This window comes from Nymphaea colorata, chromosome 11 (genome assembly GCF_008831285.2).
Source record: "Nymphaea colorata isolate Beijing-Zhang1983 chromosome 11, ASM883128v2, whole genome shotgun sequence".
In the NCBI taxonomy this organism is placed as follows: Eukaryota; Viridiplantae; Streptophyta; class Magnoliopsida; order Nymphaeales; family Nymphaeaceae; genus Nymphaea; species Nymphaea colorata.
This window is the reverse complement of record NC_045148.1, coordinates 9242719-9261467: the sequence shown is the minus strand read 5'-3', so window position 1 is coordinate 9261467 and position 18749 is coordinate 9242719. Positions and strand designations below refer to the sequence as shown.

Sequence of the window (18749 nt, the reverse complement as noted above, 5' to 3'; positions counted from 1 at the left end):
TTTGTTTGCTTCATTTTATTTTCAAATGTTGTCAGAGGCTGGCTTCAGCCTGCGCCTAAGCTTGTCTAGGCCCTCCTGGTAGCTTGCGCTAGCTGTTCTATATTGTGCGACTGTTTCTGCTCTTACGCGCTTGTTACCTGAAAATGCCCTGTAGGTGGCGTAGGAGCTCAATGGCCTAAGGGGTTTGGATGCACCCTCCTCTAATTCAGTTTTATGAAAACCAAGGTTTTGTTGTTAAGTTTTGAGAACTTGGTTTATTTGTCTGGGAAGCACACCCAAACTTGGTTCTTTATGAATAATCTGAGGAGGGTCGGACTTTGACTCCTTTTCATAAAACCAGGTTTTGACAAAATTGGGTTTTCATCAAACCCAATTTTGATGACAACCAAATATTTTAAAAACCTGGTTTTAGAGGTTTTGTCTCCAAACCTATTACTGGATTGTCATCTAGACACACCGTGAGTTTTTGTTTTTTTTTATAATTTTATTTCTTACTTATTCTTTTCTTCTGAGATATTTTTTGTCTTATTCTTTTGTTTTTCTGCAGTTTCCCTCACTTTCTTATGGCTGCATACAATTTTGCATTAAACGTATGTGTATGCACTCTTATGGAGCAGAGTCTAACCATGCTTTCTCAAATGAATGTTTTTGAAAGTTTTCTTCCTAGAAATTTTATACCAGTGTAATAGTATAAACTAACACAACAAGTGTCCTATCCTAAGGCCATCTTTGAATAGTGTTCTACGGGCGTACAACCACAGGAATGTACTTTCACTCCCAAGTCGACTGAAGTTAGACCGCTCTCTTCACCTTTCTTCACTAGCTTTCAAAGCCTAAAAACCTGTACACTAGCGAAGGAGGTTCTTTTACCGTGAAGATAAACTTTCGTATTCAAACAACCAAACATGGCAAATGAGAAACTTTTTTTTTTTGTTTGGTTGAGTTCTTTTATTGTGCGGAACACCTCATTTCCGTGGAATCATGATGAGGCCTGCAGAAAATGCATTCCTATTGCATTTGGACCTCATGGTAAATAATGTACGCGTGTGATGCACAAACTTAAAGTTACATGCGGCTCCTACCAAATGAACACCGGATAAAGTTATACAAAGATAATGATCTCAGACGGTTGAGCAACCAATTTTCTTTTGATGGACTTAATAAACTTTCACAGACTTTGAGTAATGGAGCTTATTGTAATTGGTGAAAGAGATTAAATCACTTACTGTAACAGACAAACTGTTTCTATTCAGTAACCAATTTTGGTTCAATTTCACAAACAAGCTTCAAATTTCTTAAATTTATAATTTTTTTGGGTTGGGGGTGGGTGGGAGGAGGATTACAAAACCACCCATTACCTCGGCAGGGTCTAGCCCATCGAGCCGCAGTTCTCGAAGTTCAGCTCCATGCCGGAGGTTCCCGGCAAACAAAACAAACACTTGGGAGATCTCGATTCCCAAGTACCCAACTCCAAGAATATCCAGGAACTTCCAAGAAGAAGGGGGACGTCCGATAACTCACCTGAAGATGGTTTCCAAAGAGTGTCTTTCTTACTTTTATGGATATTATATATATATATATATATATATATATATATATATATATATATATATATATATATATATATATTCTTTTAGGGGTGAGTGGTTCATTCCACTGCACCTAAAAAAGGCCACTGCCTCCTCTTCCTGTACCCATCCCTTTGGGTTCACAGAGCATGCTTCGGGACCTTTTACAGTCGAGACATGACAGTGACCACTCCAAGATTCGAACACGAGTCATTAGAAGAACCGAACCACATTGCTGCCCAATACACTACCACCCCTCGAAATATATATTTGACGTTTTCTGTCCTAATAATTATGCATCATTATGCATCCATAGGCTTAGCACATTACTTCACATCAAAAGACTGAACAACATTTAAGCATACTATAAGACAGTCCTGGATGTAAATGGTTCAAATAGACTTAAGTATATCGAACTTTCATTTGATAGAATCATATAATCTGGTCTGATTCAATTATATAATCATACAATCACATAAGACAGGCAAGTGAAGGTCCCATAAGACTTAAAAGGGGTCGTTTGATTCATCGTACATTCTTCACTTCCAAAAAGATTGTCCCTCACGTCTCTAAATCCACGAACGGCTCGGTCATCGTTGTGTCAAACTCTCCGCTGATCGTATGAACGAGACAATGGAAGATCATAAGGAAACATTCAAGAGTCAACTGCACCAATATTCAAAGAACAATTGAATGCAGATGTCGACCTTCACCAAGAACCGAAAACTATATCCAAAGGAAGATCACGGATTGCGGTTGGCAAGCTAACTCCTTGAATCGAGTCCACAATAGTTTGTTCTTTCTTCCACCAACCTTCTTTGACCATCACCCAGTCATGAAAGGAGAGCGGGATTTTTTTTTATAAAATATTTATCTAGGAGAAATCGCTTTTGGTATAAACCCCTGAAGGCCATGCTTTTAAGTTTTTTAAGATTTGGCTTGTTTGTAACTAAGGTTTCAATGTTATTGAAAAAGAAAATCAAATTTAAGCTGTTTTTTTACCTTTAATAAAAACACGATTATTTCAATTTATTTATAATTAGTGTAAAGAAAAATTTGCAAAATCAGACTCAAGCTATGATTGGTCGATATTGGCGCTGTGTGGGCAACGACTCTTTCTAAATGCTTTCATCAATTTCCATTTTTTTTATTGTATCCGTTTTTGGTAGTTGGGATGATGGAGAAATTTCCTTAATGGTGGTTGAAAAAGAAGAGGAGGAAGATGATAAGTGGAGCTCAAAGAAATGAAGTAGCCCAGAGAGAGAGAGAGAGAGAGAGAGAGAGAGAGAGAGAGAGAGAGAGAGAGAGAGAGAGAGAGAGACGATAAAATGGGAATATATAACAAAATAGAAGAGAGAGAGAGAGAGGGAAAGGGTTAAAATAGAAAATGTGTACCAAGGAAACTAGTTACAAGCCATGCCAAGTAAGAAACAGCAAAGGGAGAAAAGAAAAAAAAAAAAACTCATTTAGAGAGAGAGAGAGAGAGAGAGAGAAAGAAAGAGAGGAGAATGGGACAAGAACTGGTCAGCTTGGCTCCATAATGGCACCTCTAGAACCAAGATCAACACTTTATAATACCAATCAAGATAGTTCAAGAATTGAGCTGAGGACGTGGTTACTACATGCCACCAAACCAGACCAGCTAATGCATTTATGAGGGAGAGAGAGAGAGTCAGCTGCACGAAAGAAATGACAACCCATACAGAGAGAAAGGTGCATGCCACTCTGATAGCAGAATGAGCCGGACTTGAAGAATCAGAGAGAGGTCCTAGGGAGAGAGAGAGAGAGAGAGAATAAGGAAGAATGGCCCTCAGGCAATTTCAACTCCCTTTTAGTAACTTGTCTAACTATGGTCAACTTTAATGGTGGTATGGAGAAGTGCCTACTTCTTTGTTTTAGAGGGCGGAAGCCTCCTTTTGTTTCCCATACCTTTTAGGTCCAGTTTTGCATCGGTGCTTGGGATAGAATTAGAAACATTGAAATGCATCTCGACAACATTAGGGGAGCAAGTCATGTGCATCCCACAATTATTTCCTATGCTCAAAGCTCATAGGTGTTTCTGCAAATTTCTTTTTTAAAATTTTAAACTTCAGGAGTATAAAGTCATCAAGTTAAACTTTCTTCTTTATGTTAACCATTAGATTTCCACGGCTCCTGTCTCTCAAATTTTGGCTTGTACTAATAATTAAACATCTCTTGCCATCCTCACCTCATTTATAGTTCAAATCACACACACACGTTCTCTGTCATCACTTTCTTCTGTTCACGAATTAAAACCTTTAATTATTTTTGTATATTTGTGATTCAAGAGCAAATCTAAGAGTATTTCTTATGATCCATCCATCTTTGGCTCCTTTTATCAGCCACAGAAAATCTTAAGTGCATTATGAACAATTATTGAAACTAAATTAGGTGCACCTTGTTATTAATATCGCATGCTCGCTTTTAGAAGAGCTTCTCCAAAAGAAACTAAAGAAGAGACTGTATATATTCTTCCAGTAGGCTGTAGGCCCACGTTATTCACCAACTTCATCCTAAATAACAATACACTGATGTGATTTTTCCCTTAATGGCGACACTCCGACGGTCCTGATTAAGATTTCTGGGTCTGTCACTATGTGCAAGATGGCGTGAACAGAAGCAGGGTGGCCAAAGCATATTATGGAACAAACTTGGAAGGGACACGAGCTCACGTCATGATCATGCACGTAGATGCAGCTCCAAACACATGAGATCAAGCAACCTCATTAAGTCAAGTTATATATCATTGAAGCAGTACTGCACCTGTCGCCATGTTTTATCGACGTTCTTCAGTTGTCGGCGAATAGTACTGCACCCGTCGCCATGTTTTACTGACGTTTTTCAGTTGTTGGTGAATCCTTGGTTTTTTTGTATTGAGTAGCAGAGCCAACATTTTTTTTTTACTGAGGGTTACTAATATATACAGAGGCAGAGCCAGGGTTTTATCTTTCTGTGGACGAGTAAAATTTTTGAAAATTTTTCACAAGAATCAGGAAGGGGAGACATAGTCCCCGCCCTCCCTTGGCACCGTTGAACATATAGTAAGGAAATTTTATATCATTGGAAACTTCAAATACATATAGATAGTGCAATATTGTGGGACATTAAACTAAATTATATGAAACCGTGTGGCAGGCGTTTGCCATGTTGCATCACCGCTGTATTAAACTGTTGTACGCTGGTTTCAAAACAGCGGCGGAGCCGCAGGAAGAGAAGATAACCCCCTTTGACTTGCCAACATCTTTATACGTATAAGTACAGACAACTGTTTGAAGTTTGGAAGTGCCCCCCTCTTTAACTTCTGTCTTGGTCTCCCCGGCTATGTCAACTTTAGGCAGCTTATATATATATATATATATATATATATATATATAAACACTATTGGATGTTTATTTTTAATCTTATTTCATCAAAGAAATAACAAAAGATTGCATTCCGTCGGCCAACCAACCAGTTGTTACAATCATCTTGCTGCAATTCCTTATATATCTTCTTTGGCCATAACCGGATCGCCACTCAAAAATTAAAATCTTGAGGGTCGTCCCCACACGCTCAGGGCCTACACCACTTTCTGCTTATATAAGAGATTGATGCCCACAGAAATAAAATCAATGACGGACCTTTTACCAGCTCCTGGTTTCAGCAGCCATGCTAAACCTCTTCCCGGATCTGACCGACCTATAAAAGGTTCTTGCTTATCGCCGACTTTGCATGTTTATCTTTAAAAGCAAGTCAATTGTTGCCCACACAGTAAACATGAAGCAACTCTCACCTTATAAAAATGTTTTATCCACAACAAAAAAAAAGTAATTTTGCCTTAAATTATTTGATGAAAGAGGAGCCCATTTTATGGTTGGTGATGGTTGGTGTTCCCTTCTTATCGCTTGGCGATAACGTGACAGGCACAGCTGAGTACCCTCTGCTCACAAATGTTCTTCATCTCTTCTTCCTCCCTTCTTTGTAGGGCCCGAGGTAGGTGGTGCATTTGGACCCACGAGTCCCCTTCTGTCAATCTGTAAACTAAGCTTTAGCCGGCAAACCTGCAGAGAGATGATATATATATATATATATATATATATGTATATATATATAACACGGGAACTAGCGGGTCTGTATCACCTAATTTTGTAATGGTGTACATGAAACGGTCCCACTAACTTTTCATGGTTGGTGATGTTTTTCGTGGTTAAAATATCAAAGGAAAAAGGTAGTGAAAAAGGGGGAAAATGGTTTTAAAAAAAAAAAAGGAATGTTTCTGATTTTCGCTAAAAGGAATATTCTTTAGCATATCTTAAGGTGTTTTAGGCTTATTTTGATCTTTTAATGACTATTGAAGGTTTTTATCAATGTTTATATATGACAATTAGAAAAAAGAATGACTACCAACTTCATAATCTTCCTTACTATCGCCTGTGTATTCTTAATTTTCTTGGGTTCTTGAGATCTAAAAAGTAACTTTTCAATTAGGTGCCCGTAGGGGATGTCAATATATTCGATTTGAATCGGATATCCGACTGATCCGATCCGAAAAAACGGATATGGATAAAAATTTAATATCCGATTAAGAAATCGGATCGGATTCGGATTTAATAAATGACATCCGATCGGATTCAGATTCAGATTCGGATATACATGAATATCGGATCGGATTCGGATCGGATTCAGTTTTAGACAAATATCCTCTATCTAATGCTTGAAAAATGGCAAAATTCGGTTCAAAATTCGGATTCGGATTCGGATATAAATATAAAAATCGGATTCGGATCAGATTCGGATTGTAAAATCGGATTTCGGATTCAGATTCGGATATGACTTTGTTTTGTCCGAATTCGAATCCGAATCCGAATATATGACTATCCGAAAAAACGGATATGGTTGAAGATGTATCCGATCCGAATCCGATCCGTTGACATCCCTAGGTGCCCGTGTAGCTAAGAGGTATTATTACTGTTCCAAAAAGGGTTCACGCGGGTGTCTTTCAAGTTTTAAACTCGTTCACCAGTTCTTTTAAAAGAACTTCCAGTTAGGGGCAGAGTAAAAATTTTTTTTATGAAGGGGGCCGAATTAAAGTTTTTAAATTTTAACGGTTGAAATGAAGTCAAAAATTTTCATGAAGACAACTGAAATTTTTTAAAATTTGCATGTAAGTTTTTTTATTTTTTTAGTGGGGGCCAGCGCTCCTACGGGCCCCTGAGCTCCGCCCCTTGCTTACAGCAAGGTTTTGTAACATGAACTGCCATGGTTTTTAAACCCAAAAATTTTAGTGTGTGGGTCATGAGGAAGACGTCAGGCATGTGGCGGACAAATAGGTAGAAATAATAGAGCTGAATCTTCGTGAGCAGCAGCTTCATCACCCTAATTTGAAATTTTGTACACAAGCGAAAGCAGCGCACTCTTTTGGGTGTCGGCAAAGACTGGTCAAGTATAATGAAGTTAAAGTCTTAAAAGAGTTTCGAGTGAGAATGAGTATTTTATCTTATTGCCCACTAATAACCCAAGTCTTCATCTTTTTTTTACGGAAAGTTGCTGCCACGAGAGCTTGAAATAAAAACTGGCCACTTACTAACCCCCAACCGATCTATTGCACCAACCCCGGCCCTTGGATATAAAGTCTAGAGTTGAGCACTAAGATCTATATGATAGGAAAGTTTCATGGGTTTTTTAATGAAAGAAGAATAATGATGCATGTTCTCAATCTTTCAGGTGGTGCCACTGCTTGGGCTAGTGGTCGATAGGTGGGCAGTCATTGGTTTGAATCATATGTCTGCTAAATTTGTGGTTTAACATAGACATTAATGTAGCCCTAGACCTTGACGTCAAAGAGAGAAGGCAATTAAGAAATCATGCTCCTGCAAGAGAATTCTGTTCCAGATGCCCCTTACCTGGGTCAAGAACAGTGACCTTTACAGCTACAGAAAATTTTGGCTTATGACTTTTGAAATAGTCGAAAGAATAGAGCAACAGACTTAGATTATAACAGGATGCCAATGGAAAAAAAAAAAAAAAACATTGCTTCCGTAGCAATTCAGACATTGGTCCATGGAATTTTCGTGCGCTAGTATAGTTAATGATAAAATGCCCCTGGTTACAAAAAAAAACTTTTTGTAAGAAAAAAAAAAACCAAAAAAAGTTAAAAGATGAAAAAGAATATATCTTTCTAAATATCTTCAGAAAGAAAGCCTAACCTAAGGTGATCTGATCTTCAATCTGTGGTTCTCAAATTCATCAGATCTTAAAAAAAAAAGGTTGATCAAAGGTAAGTGCAACCCCCACGGGTTTGGCGCTTACAGGTTTACTTTCGTGGAGCGCCACTTGTTGCAAAAATCTGTTTCTCTACCTTCTAGCGTTAGGGAGGTTCTTCACCAAATTTCATTGAGCTAGCAGTTATACATGCAGCAAGTTTTACTGCTGCTCCGAAGAGGGATCAGGTTATGGAGATTTTGCATGATATTCATTTGAAAAAATATAAGTAGTTCACACTTGCTACTTCATTGGCGCAGTAACTATGAACAACAGATCTCCTTGAGAGGGTCGACATAAGGATCCTCCTTGAGAGGGTTGACATAAGGATCAGAGCAAGGGTTGGTAGGTGGTCTCTTTTTGTTTTGAAATTTTAAAACTTCAGGTCACCTGATACACAAGTTGAACCATGTTGGTGGTAGCACCTCTGAGCCACTAAAAACAAACCTTGTATAAAAAATGAAGGGCTGGATGAGAGCTTCAGTGAAAGTAGAATCCCTAAAGAGTTAACATCACCTGCCCCACTTGGTTACGGATGTCAAGAGGTGGGCATCTCACTTCATCAGTAAATTTCATTACTAACTGGTTTTCTTTTGGCTATAAGATTTTCTATCTAACACAAGTCAAATGGAGGCTTGTGAGAAAGTGCAGACGAGAGGAAGAACTAGAAAGAAATAATACTAAAGAACCTTCATCAGTAAATCTTGCCTGGATGAAAGTTCAATGAGCTCACGAGGCCTTTACCTCCAAATTTTACACTGTTTGAGGCGCAGGTTAAATCAGGCCAACCAACTCCTTTAGTTCACCATAAGAGCAGTTTCTCTGTTGCTGTAAGGAAATAGAGAAATAATAAAAATCGCAACTTTTGGGATTTCTTACATTTAACCATTTGTTTAGTAAGTAGTTGAAGCAATTAAATGAAAAGAAATGTTTTACCAATCAGCATGCTTTTGTAAAAGCTTCATTCGGATTCATTGAGAGAGGGAGAGATCATGAAACCATGGTGGGGCAGAGTCGGTTTCATTAATCAGTTTTGTTCTTTTCAATTTCTCGATTCTGGTTTACTGATCCCACGAACTCTTGGTGGGTTCAGGCGGTTTATCAGGGGACGCAACCAGGAAAAAACATACCAAAACCAGCGCAGGAGCGAAACAGCAGGCTGCAACAGCACCTACTTCTAGAAGGCCCAAACATACTCGGATAGATTCTCAATTATTTTGAATTGGAGACCAAATGATCAACAAGCTTCTTCAGATTTTTTTAAGATTCGGATGCTCGGCCCCCCACCTACTGTGGCATACGGTAGATGGATTGTGCAGTTCCGTCTCTTTCTCTTTTAAATTACTCATTTTCGGATCACCTGATCTTGTCTCTTCTCCTCTCGAGTAGATAACGTGTTAGTTAATGTGAAACCTGTTGATCTTTGTAAGTTAACAGAACAGGTCTGCGATCAACCATTAACAGCTTGGTTGGCTGACTTTGAAATAGTGGTAGAGGCTTGGTCTCCATCTGCAATTAAAAAACCCCGCTAGAAACTCGGCTTTTGCGTAAGATGAGATGAAAGTGAGGATTCAAATTCTTACTCGATCTTGCAGAGGGAGGAGAAGCACCACGTGTAGCGTGTCGATCGATGGAGTCCTTTTCATGGACCCACCTGAAAACGTCTGGACTTCACGGCTCCTTCCCCTGGTTTCCCACCATTAAAAAGGCAGAGCACCTCCGCCTCCCACAGACCTCAACTCTTATCAATCGAAGCATCACCAAACATTAGCAAGAGAGAGAGAGAGAGAGATGGCGGAAGGAATGGTGAGCTACGAATCGCAGTTGGAGGGCGACGTGCTAGAGGCCGTGCTGTCGAAGGTGCCGATGCTGGACTTGGTTCCAGCATCGGTCGTCAACAGGGCGTGGCGGGACGGAGTCGCCTCGGCCCTCGCCCGCCCCTCCGCCCGCCCAAGGCCCTGGCTCTTCCTCCACCACCAGCGCGTCCTTGGACCTTCCCGACTCTCCACCCACGCCTACGACCCGAACTCCGGCACTTGGGTCCTCCTCCCTCACGTGCCGTCCGGTCCCCTCGCCGCCGACGAGACCATCTGCGCCTCCCAGCCGAGTCTCCTCTACACCCTCACCCCCACCTCCCTCTGCTTCTCCTCGGACCCGGTCAAGGCCCGGTGGGTTCGCACGTCCGAGGAGGCCGGCCTCCAGGTCTGGCGCCGGGATCCGGCAGTCGCGGTCGTCGCGCCGGAGGGCCCCTCCCCGCGCGTCGTCGTCATGGGTGGCACTTGGGAGTTTGAGGAAGACGCCCTCGCGGTGGAGGTCTACGACGTCACCGCCGGGCGGTGGGAGAGGTGCGAGAGCCTCCCGGAGCGCCTCAAGGGCGTTTCCGGCACCACGTGGCAGACGGCCGTCAGCGGGCGATACGTCTACGTGGTAGAGCGCGGTTCTGGGGGCCTCTGCCGCTTCGACGTGGATGCCGGGAAGTGGGGCCCTGCGGTGGAGCTCCGCCAGGACCGTGCGGTTTTCCACTCGTCGGTGGTGGTTTCCGGTGACCGGATCGTGCTCGTTGGCGTGTCCACTGAGGGCGTGAGGCTCTGGGAGGCCGATTACGAGAGCTCGAAGTGCGAGTTGATAGGCCAGATGCCGGCGGAGATGGCCGAAGGGTTTATCGGAGACCAGTTTCCGACGGTCTCGTGCCTGGGCCAGAGGGACTTCATTTATATGTACAACAGCAACAGGCCGGAGAATATCTACGCCGTCGATATCTCTGCCGGCCGGTGCGACTGGGAGATCATAAAGAATCCAGCAACAGGCGACGTGGAAAGGATGAGTAGGGTTGCGCTCACATGCTCCCAGGTGAAGCTCGACGATGTTAGGAGGGTTTTCCGGCCAGAGTTAACTGCATTCCGCGCATAGTTGAAGGCTTCGATGACCAAGGGCGGTTTGCCAGGAAGACTAGACATCTACAAAGGGCCGTGAAAGAGGTGGTTGGCGGTTTCCCGCTGGAGAATCGTGGTTTACCGGTAAGCGTGAGCACTGTGGCCGTCCATCTCGAAATGGATGGTGGCCATTTGCTTCTTCCGCGAGGAATGCGGCCACTCGTGTTGTTGGCAAGAGAATCAAGTGAGTCATATTGTGGAATGGATATCCTTATCGATTTTACAAAAAGACGTTCAATGTACTTTATATTAAATGTTTTTTAAGTGCTTCTCTCTCTCTCTCTTTATTGCTAGAACGTAATCACTACAGAGAATTAGCCAATTGCTGCTTCAATTTCTAAAAGTCAATGTGCAAATGCTTGTTAATATAGGTAGTGAGAAAGCAAGTGTTTTAATTTTAAAGAAACAGTAAATTAAAAGAAAATGCAACAAAAATGACTTTAAATGTAGGAAATTGAAAAGCCCCAATAAACGTGTTCCTTCGTCCAAATCATTACTATCGATGCTTTCTATATACTATATAAAAATTGCCCGTTTAGAATGTATGTAAGCTTATAAAAATTAAACGGATATTGTAAGAAAGAGATAAATAAGTATTGGACTTGGTGCCAAAAGGTACATGGTTATATGCATGGGTGTGCCTTGTCTTACTGTACAACATCTGTCACCTTCGCCCACTTCCTCACCCACTTCTTTTGTCTTCAACCCACTCTTAAAGGTGTCATGCACACTTTTACATTATGCAAAAGCATGTGCATATATTAAAAAACTTGGGTAACAAAAACCATTATTCTCAACTACTAAAAGTCTTTGGCAATTGAGACTTTTTGAGTCAAAGAGTATATGGTGGGACCCCTCTCTCCCTTATATAATATATATATATATATATATATATATATGAAAGTCCCTAAATGATGACTCTATTTTTTTATTAAGGGACATCAAATCCGAGCCAAGTTCTCCCCTTTCTCCTTCTCCCTCTCTCCATTAATCTCTTCCCCACTCCCTCTTCTTGCAAAGGGACCACCGGCAGCTCTACCCCTACCATCCCCTGCATGCCTGCCGGACGGTGATGGGAAGATCTTAGACACCTGCCTCGCCGGCTATGGCAGGGGTAGCCACGAGGCTCCCCTCTAAGAACATGAGAAATGGAGAGAGAGAGAGTGAGAAATAGTTCATGAGGAGAGAAAGGAAAGAAGGGGGAGAGGAAAGATTTAGGGTCTGGATTTGATGTCCAGATGTTTTTTTTTTTTAAATAGAGTTATTATTTAGTTTTTCTCTATATACATGTGTGTGTGTGCTAAATACCTGAAGGGTCTTATGTGGATTTGATGTGACATACTTTTACTGATGTAGTAAAAGGTCCATGATAAAATCATGGTTTATCAAACTAAGAATCTTAAATCAAACCTAAGATCCACAGTTACAATTCTTATTTTATTTTATTTTTATTAAGAAAAAGTCGGATTTAATAACATATGAGGGAATGTCTGATTTTAAATTTATGGTTCTTAAATACTAAGGATATCAAATGTAAGGCCATCAAAAGGCCTCTTAACCTATGTTTGATTGCCACGGATATCTGATTTTAAAATTCATGTTAGGTTAAATCCACAACTCAAACAAACAATAGATTTCTCAACCGGAGATTTCAAATCTGCGGTACCTTAAAAAAAACCCATGGATTTGTAATTGAGGGGAGATGGGTTTGAGTCGTTTGACCATGGCTTTAAGATGTATAGTTTTTACAAGTTATGGTGGTCTCTACACCACAGGATTTCGAACATAGCGTTATAAAATGAATAAAAAAAGCTGCTGGATTTACCGTTCATATGACAACCTATAAAATGAATATAAAGTTGATAGGATTTACCATAATGGACGTCTCGGTTGTGCCTTGGAAGTTTGAAGTCCGACCTTGCTAAGAACAATCCGCCAGCTCATTCCCGTTAAGGATTGCAAGAGGTCAGGATATGGTTTGAGAACCGTCATTTTCAAGGTATCAGATCCAATTTTAATTCAACGTTTAATGTATTTTGTAATCCTTTCTTGTTACTGTTGATCTGCAGATGATGGCTTTTACGACTATTTTAAAATGAGAGCCACCAACCCCTATATGAATCATGTCACATTATTTTTTAGTGTGATGAAACAAAATAAGATTCTACAATGAAACTTGAATAAAATTTGAATACAAGGGAGAAGATTTAGACATACCGATGGGTTGCCAAAGCTCTTTGCACTGCACAAGTCATTCAAAAAACACTAATGCAACATTTTAGTCGTCGGGTGTACTATGAATCCACTTAGATCTCGAAACAACCCTATACAATATATGCTCTTACAGAGACTAGTATTGATCAAAGGGTTTTAAACTGCCAGAGATGCAACAAAATCCAATCTAATGATTGTGGTCTATTAATGTTAGACCCCAAAAAAAAAAAGGAAAAGTCAAACGGCATGACATATAATTATATATATCAGAAACATAAAAGGATAGTTTAAAGGAAAAATTCAATCATGTAGAATGACATAAATAAGTGAGATATAATTATAAACATACCAACCGAATATGTAAGCACGTCATATTGGTGGATAACGCCACAGATGAGACATGAGCTTGAAAAGAAAAGGGGTATGTCTTTGTTTGACAACAGAAGAAATGAGGTTGATACTTACCAATTTTCATAAGTAAAGTTTGTCAGATATAAAAAACTGTGCTATCTTCATTGCACCTACATTGCACAAACAAGCAAAAGTTTTCCACTTTTTCTTAAAAAAAGATTGAGGTGCAAAAATCGCTGACCACAACTAATTGAATTCAAGTCTACGGTTACCAAGACAAGCTTACTGTCACTAAGGCTTTCCCTTCCTGGATACAGGGTTGGATGCTGTTGAAGTTGAAAGAACTGTTCAGAAGTACAATACTCAGGATAAATATCTTTGTGGATATCTGCGTAACCCCATACTGCTAAAAAACAAGAAAGTTAAGTTCATGGAATAGGTCAACCAAACAGTGAACTGAACCTCATAGAACAAGGCATCTTATAATAAGCAGTATCGCAAGTCTCTTCTAAATTTAGCAACAAAAAGAGAACAACAAACAGATCGTAAATCAACAATTTTAAAACTCTGGGACCATCACCCCAGGGCCTACGCTGGCATTGGCTTGTGAAAAGAAAGTGATTCACAAGCGTTGGTAGCCCGACGTTGGTAGCAAGCAAGAGAGTGATTCACAACAGCACTTGTTTTATAGTCCTTCCTGCAATGCTTAAATCAACTCAAGTGGCAGGTGGAGGGCAGTGACATCACAATTTCCACTAGTCACAGACGTTGCTGCCAAACGTCCAAATGGCAGTTCTGGTGCATTTTTAGGTCACCTCAAGAAGGGCTTGGGTGTTGGCAACTCAACCACAGGGTTTACTTGTTAGAAGGTTGAGCACTAATAGATCTGCCTACATGGAATGTTAGTTATCTTCTATATCAAGTGTAAAAGAAAAAATATAACTAAAACATGAAACCTTCAGTTTAGAGTGTCATGTTTAAGACAGAGACTCAGATGTTGTTTACCTGTTAGAGGGAAGTAACACTTAAAGTGCTATTTGTGGATTCACTTCATTAAAGTCGTTCCTTCTGAACGCAAATGGGGTGCCAACATGCTGCATCGAGATCAGATAAACACACCGGGATAATCAGATTTAATATGGTAAAGGCTTGAAATTCATCCTAGATGTGATACATTATCCATTCTCAAACACAACCATTCGGTTTTCTGTTATCTCATTTCTGCCTGAAAGATGGAAGAAATAGGTAAAATACCCAGCCCTTGTTCCTAGATGTTGCTTTCCTTAACCAGTGAATGAAGAAATTCTTTTTTTCAGCTTAAGAAGAATGGATTCTTATTGGTTCAGGTGCAGGAGAAGCAAGGTGAGATAACACCATTTAATCACAGTCGTCAAGATCATTGTCCCCTACCAACCCCTCCCCCAAAGTGGATACATCGGGGCCCAACACATTATTCATGCCACCAGGAAGGACCACGGGACTAATCAACAAAATGAATGAGTTTACAACTTGGCAACTAATTTTGGAAAGAATCAAAGTAGAATAAGCGTTTACAACTGGTATCTGATTGTTGTGATTTATTATATGATTGTTGTGATTTATCACCTTAGGGCACAAGATCAAACATTTCAGATGGTCTTAATTTGCTACACTTGTTTCATGAAAGGAAGCCTCATTGATTGATATCAAACACAATCTGGGACAAATACAACAGTGCAATCCTGTTTAGAACTGAGCAATACATTCTTTTACTAACCCAATTTAAATGAATCTATGTCAAATACAACAGCGTAATTCTGTTTAGAACTGAGAAATACGTAGTTTATACTTTACACAAACCCAATTTAAACAAAATGGAGACAAGAAGCATCTGCAAACTGATAAAGACTCGATTATAGAGAAGCAAAGCAAAGGACTAGTCACTCATAGTCAGAGATGCAACTGGAGACAATATCATAGTTTTGCAAGAAAAGGAATTCTATGCCCAGTGTGCAAAATTACATCCAAAATCCAGGAAAAGAGAGGTCGACAATCATTTATGCCTTGAACTGCCACTCTCTACGACACATGGGGCAATGCGGCTGAGAAGTCTGTGAATGCACCCATTTCAAGATGCAATGTAGGTGAAACACATGGTTACAAGCACCCCACACTGTGAATCCAAAAACAGAAAAGCAAGTCAAATTTATAAAATCACATGGATCATGGTGCATGAAATAGATTCTTGCCATCTAAACCATGCCATGCAAATAAACAGCACTGATAAACAATTGGAGAACTTTAATTTTCCAAGTTTTGCAAAACAGGCCTTCGTGGAAGTGGCCCAACATTACATGCCTTAAAAAGTTGAAACGACCATATGAACATTCTTAAATGCATCTACCATCCCATTTCAGGTCACACACATATTTGGCATCTTCTATGAGTCCCTTTGATATATTCTGCAGCACCAGATTGCCTGTGGGTCTTATGAAGTTACAGACATAATCAACACATTATTTTTTTTTCTTTTTTATGGACTTGAACGGCTATCTTATTTACAATTTGGGAAAAACATAAAACCGATACAACTTTTAAATTGTTAGTGGCATTTGATTGTCATTTCTCTGCTTATTATGTAGGCTAAGCTATAAAAACCGGATACATTCATGAGAATCAAACATGCCTTTTTTTAATCTTGGTTTGACAATTTTTTCCTTCTCCCAAAGCTCTGGTTTTTGCCTAGCCATCTCTTGAAACTAAGGTTACGGAAGTTGTACAGCACCCCATGTTGTACTGGAAATTGAGATTCATATAGAACTCATCAATTATGTTACACCAAACTTGAACAGGGACAACTTGGCTCAAGCTCAAACATCATAATGGGCTTCACATTCCATGACAAACTAAGGCTGAAAAGAAAAATAAAAGTAGCTATTCACTGCTCATTTACACCCTAGTTCTGCACAAGCATAGGCAAATGTAGAACAAAAAAACTGAGATTATATCACCAAGGAAGACAAAAGAGACATACGTATTACACAGATCAACTGACCAGAGGACAGGAGTAACAACATTAGGTTCTTCTTTCAAGCTAATGCATATTGAGGAAGCTTCTCTATCTTCATTCTGAGGGTTTCCGTTAGCCTTTATATTCACATACTAGCTTTCTAGGTCTAGCACTCTTCATGGATTTCAGTTTTCTTTCTTCTTTTCCTTTTTTTTTTCTTTTCTCTTTTCGGGTTTCTAGCAGTCCCTTTGAAAGATCGCAAAAATCCCATGATGTAGAATATTCCCTTAGCCATGTAAAATATATTGTCTAAGACTAAGAAAATACCGGTCTCAATTTTAACTTTCAACATCATATCAAGCAAGAAGAGAAATAATGGGAGCCACACCTACATGGAAAACAAAAACTGAGAGAAGTACTAAAATAGGCTTACTTAAGGGACAATCATCGCCAGGAAATTTACAATCTGGGCAACAGCCATCAAAGGCCATCCTACATATCCCACATGTTTCATCTTGGGCATCCCAAGTCCATGATGCTACAGCATGCCACCTAAATTTAAAAAAAATAACATCATATTAATATTATGAGAAACCATAATTGGCAGAACCCCATTTTCTTACTCAGCCTAGCTACGTACTTCAAATTTAAAAAAATTCAGAAGAAAATCCAGTCCTTCCCCTTTTTTCCACCACAAGAAATTAAAATGGAAGGCTTTAAGGGAAAGAAAGCATACTCTATTCAAGATGCATATCCATCCGCCATGAAGGAGTTGAGTTAAGAGGCAGGCACACACAAAACAAAGAGAATGAACATAAAGAAAGATTATGGGAAAAAAAAAATAGAACGCCCTGTTCTGTAACTATTGCACATATAGAGATGGACTCATGGACAGGCACAACTTTGTCACGTTCCGCGGTAACCATATAAGATACGTAATACATCGGGAACCAAAAAAACGAAGAAAGAGGAAAGAGCATCAACTGGGTAGGAGGTTCAAATCGAATCTAACTCTAAGCCTTAACAACAAGATAATCAGTGACAAGGATACGGAGGATTTTGACTTTCATTCTCGGACCTGCACCAAACATAGCACCGCAGATACATGTCCACTATTAGTATCATCCAATTAAATCAAAAATCAACCATAAACAAGAAAAAGTAAAGGAGAAAACAGAAAACTATTAACAGAACGTAGAACACTTTAACGTCCAGAAATGAAAATTGAAGAATCACCAAACAGCAGCAAAGATAAAATACAGCTTAATAGAATAATGGCATTATTGAACTGACCAATGCTGTGGTAAAAAAACAAAGGAGCATTGACTTGAATGAAACGAATTCCTATAAGGAACTCAAATTAAACTCCTGACGCCTTCAGAAATAATGCACGCCATAAGCATACACAACAGAAACATACTCAAGCAACGCCGTGGAATTTCAGTTTTTAGCCAATGCGGCATTGTCTGGTACATCGTGAACAGAAATGCTAATGGGAATGAAGAGTTTCATGCAACCAATTGAATAAGTTTCTTGCAAAAATATGTTCATCCCATCTCGATAATCTATCAATGTTTAACTAAAAATGGAGTCATGGACAAGATCGATTTTCTACTAGTCCATTATCTACATAAATCTCCGGCGGCCCTCATTTGCAGCAGAGGGGCAAAAACTGCTCTTTCTCGACGGGGAAAGAGAAACATAGACAGAGACAGCCGTTAAAATGGAAAATATATAACGAAGATGGGCGATAAGATGTCATAAAAAAAACCCCAGCGCAGAAAAGAAAAATACACGGAGAAAGGAGGTGCGAGAGAGCGAACCGGCCCTCGTTTGCAGCACACCGAGAGAGAACGAACGAGAGAGAGAGAGAGCTGTTACTCGTTTTATGCACGGAAAAAAGGGGGGGTTGGCGTTGATAGATCGGGAAGAGAGGGTTGCCGCCGGAGAAAAGCCGGCCGTTCGGCTCCACTAGCAGCTGTTTCTGCCTGGTGGCGTGAATGGAGGAGTTTGAGTTTGGGAGGGAAGCGTCCACGAACTTTCCCACTTCCCTTCCCATATTTTCTTGGATTCAAACCGAGCCGGTCCGATAACTTCTCGAGCCGGTCCGATAACTTCTCGAGCCGGTCCGAGTTGACCCGTCAAGACCCAATTCAACCAGCTATGTTTTAAATATTATTTATTTTATAATGATATATATTTTATTATGATTAATTATATTTATGTATTATTTTATATTTAAAAATATGTTTTTTATTTTAACCAGGCCGAACCCACGCTCAGGTTTGGGTTTGGGTTTGGGTGTCGGGTCGGGCTTGGGTTGCAGTTACAAGCTGTGGCCCGACCTGATGCTCAGGACTACGTCGCGTATGCATTGGTCCTCTGAAGCCCCATGCATTCAGAACCGACGAACGCTTAAACAAGAAGCGGATG

At 40.1% G+C, this 18749-nt stretch overlaps 2 protein-coding genes across 2 annotated transcripts; one reads left to right on the top strand and one right to left on the bottom strand.

Annotated features, from left to right (window-relative positions):
• The first annotated feature begins 9399 nt into the window (after nt 1-9399).
• On the top strand, nt 9400-11026 carry LOC116263849 (F-box/kelch-repeat protein At1g23390). The gene has a single exon (XM_031643643.2). The coding sequence runs from the start codon at nt 9621-9623 to the stop codon at nt 10737-10739; it is 1119 nt and encodes a 372-aa protein (XP_031499503.1). The 5' UTR covers nt 9400-9620; the 3' UTR covers nt 10740-11026.
• Nucleotides 11027-13754: 2728 nt separating this feature from the next.
• On the bottom strand, nt 13755-16931 carry LOC116264165 (anaphase-promoting complex subunit 11). Its single transcript, XM_050080355.1, has 3 exons — nt 16927-16931; nt 16750-16868; nt 13755-15479 (listed from the first exon to the last, which is right to left on the bottom strand). The coding sequence occupies exons 1-3, from the start codon at nt 16929-16931 to the stop codon at nt 15364-15366; spliced, it is 240 nt and encodes a 79-aa protein (XP_049936312.1). The 3' UTR covers nt 13755-15363.
• Nucleotides 16932-18749: the final 1818 nt, after the last annotated feature.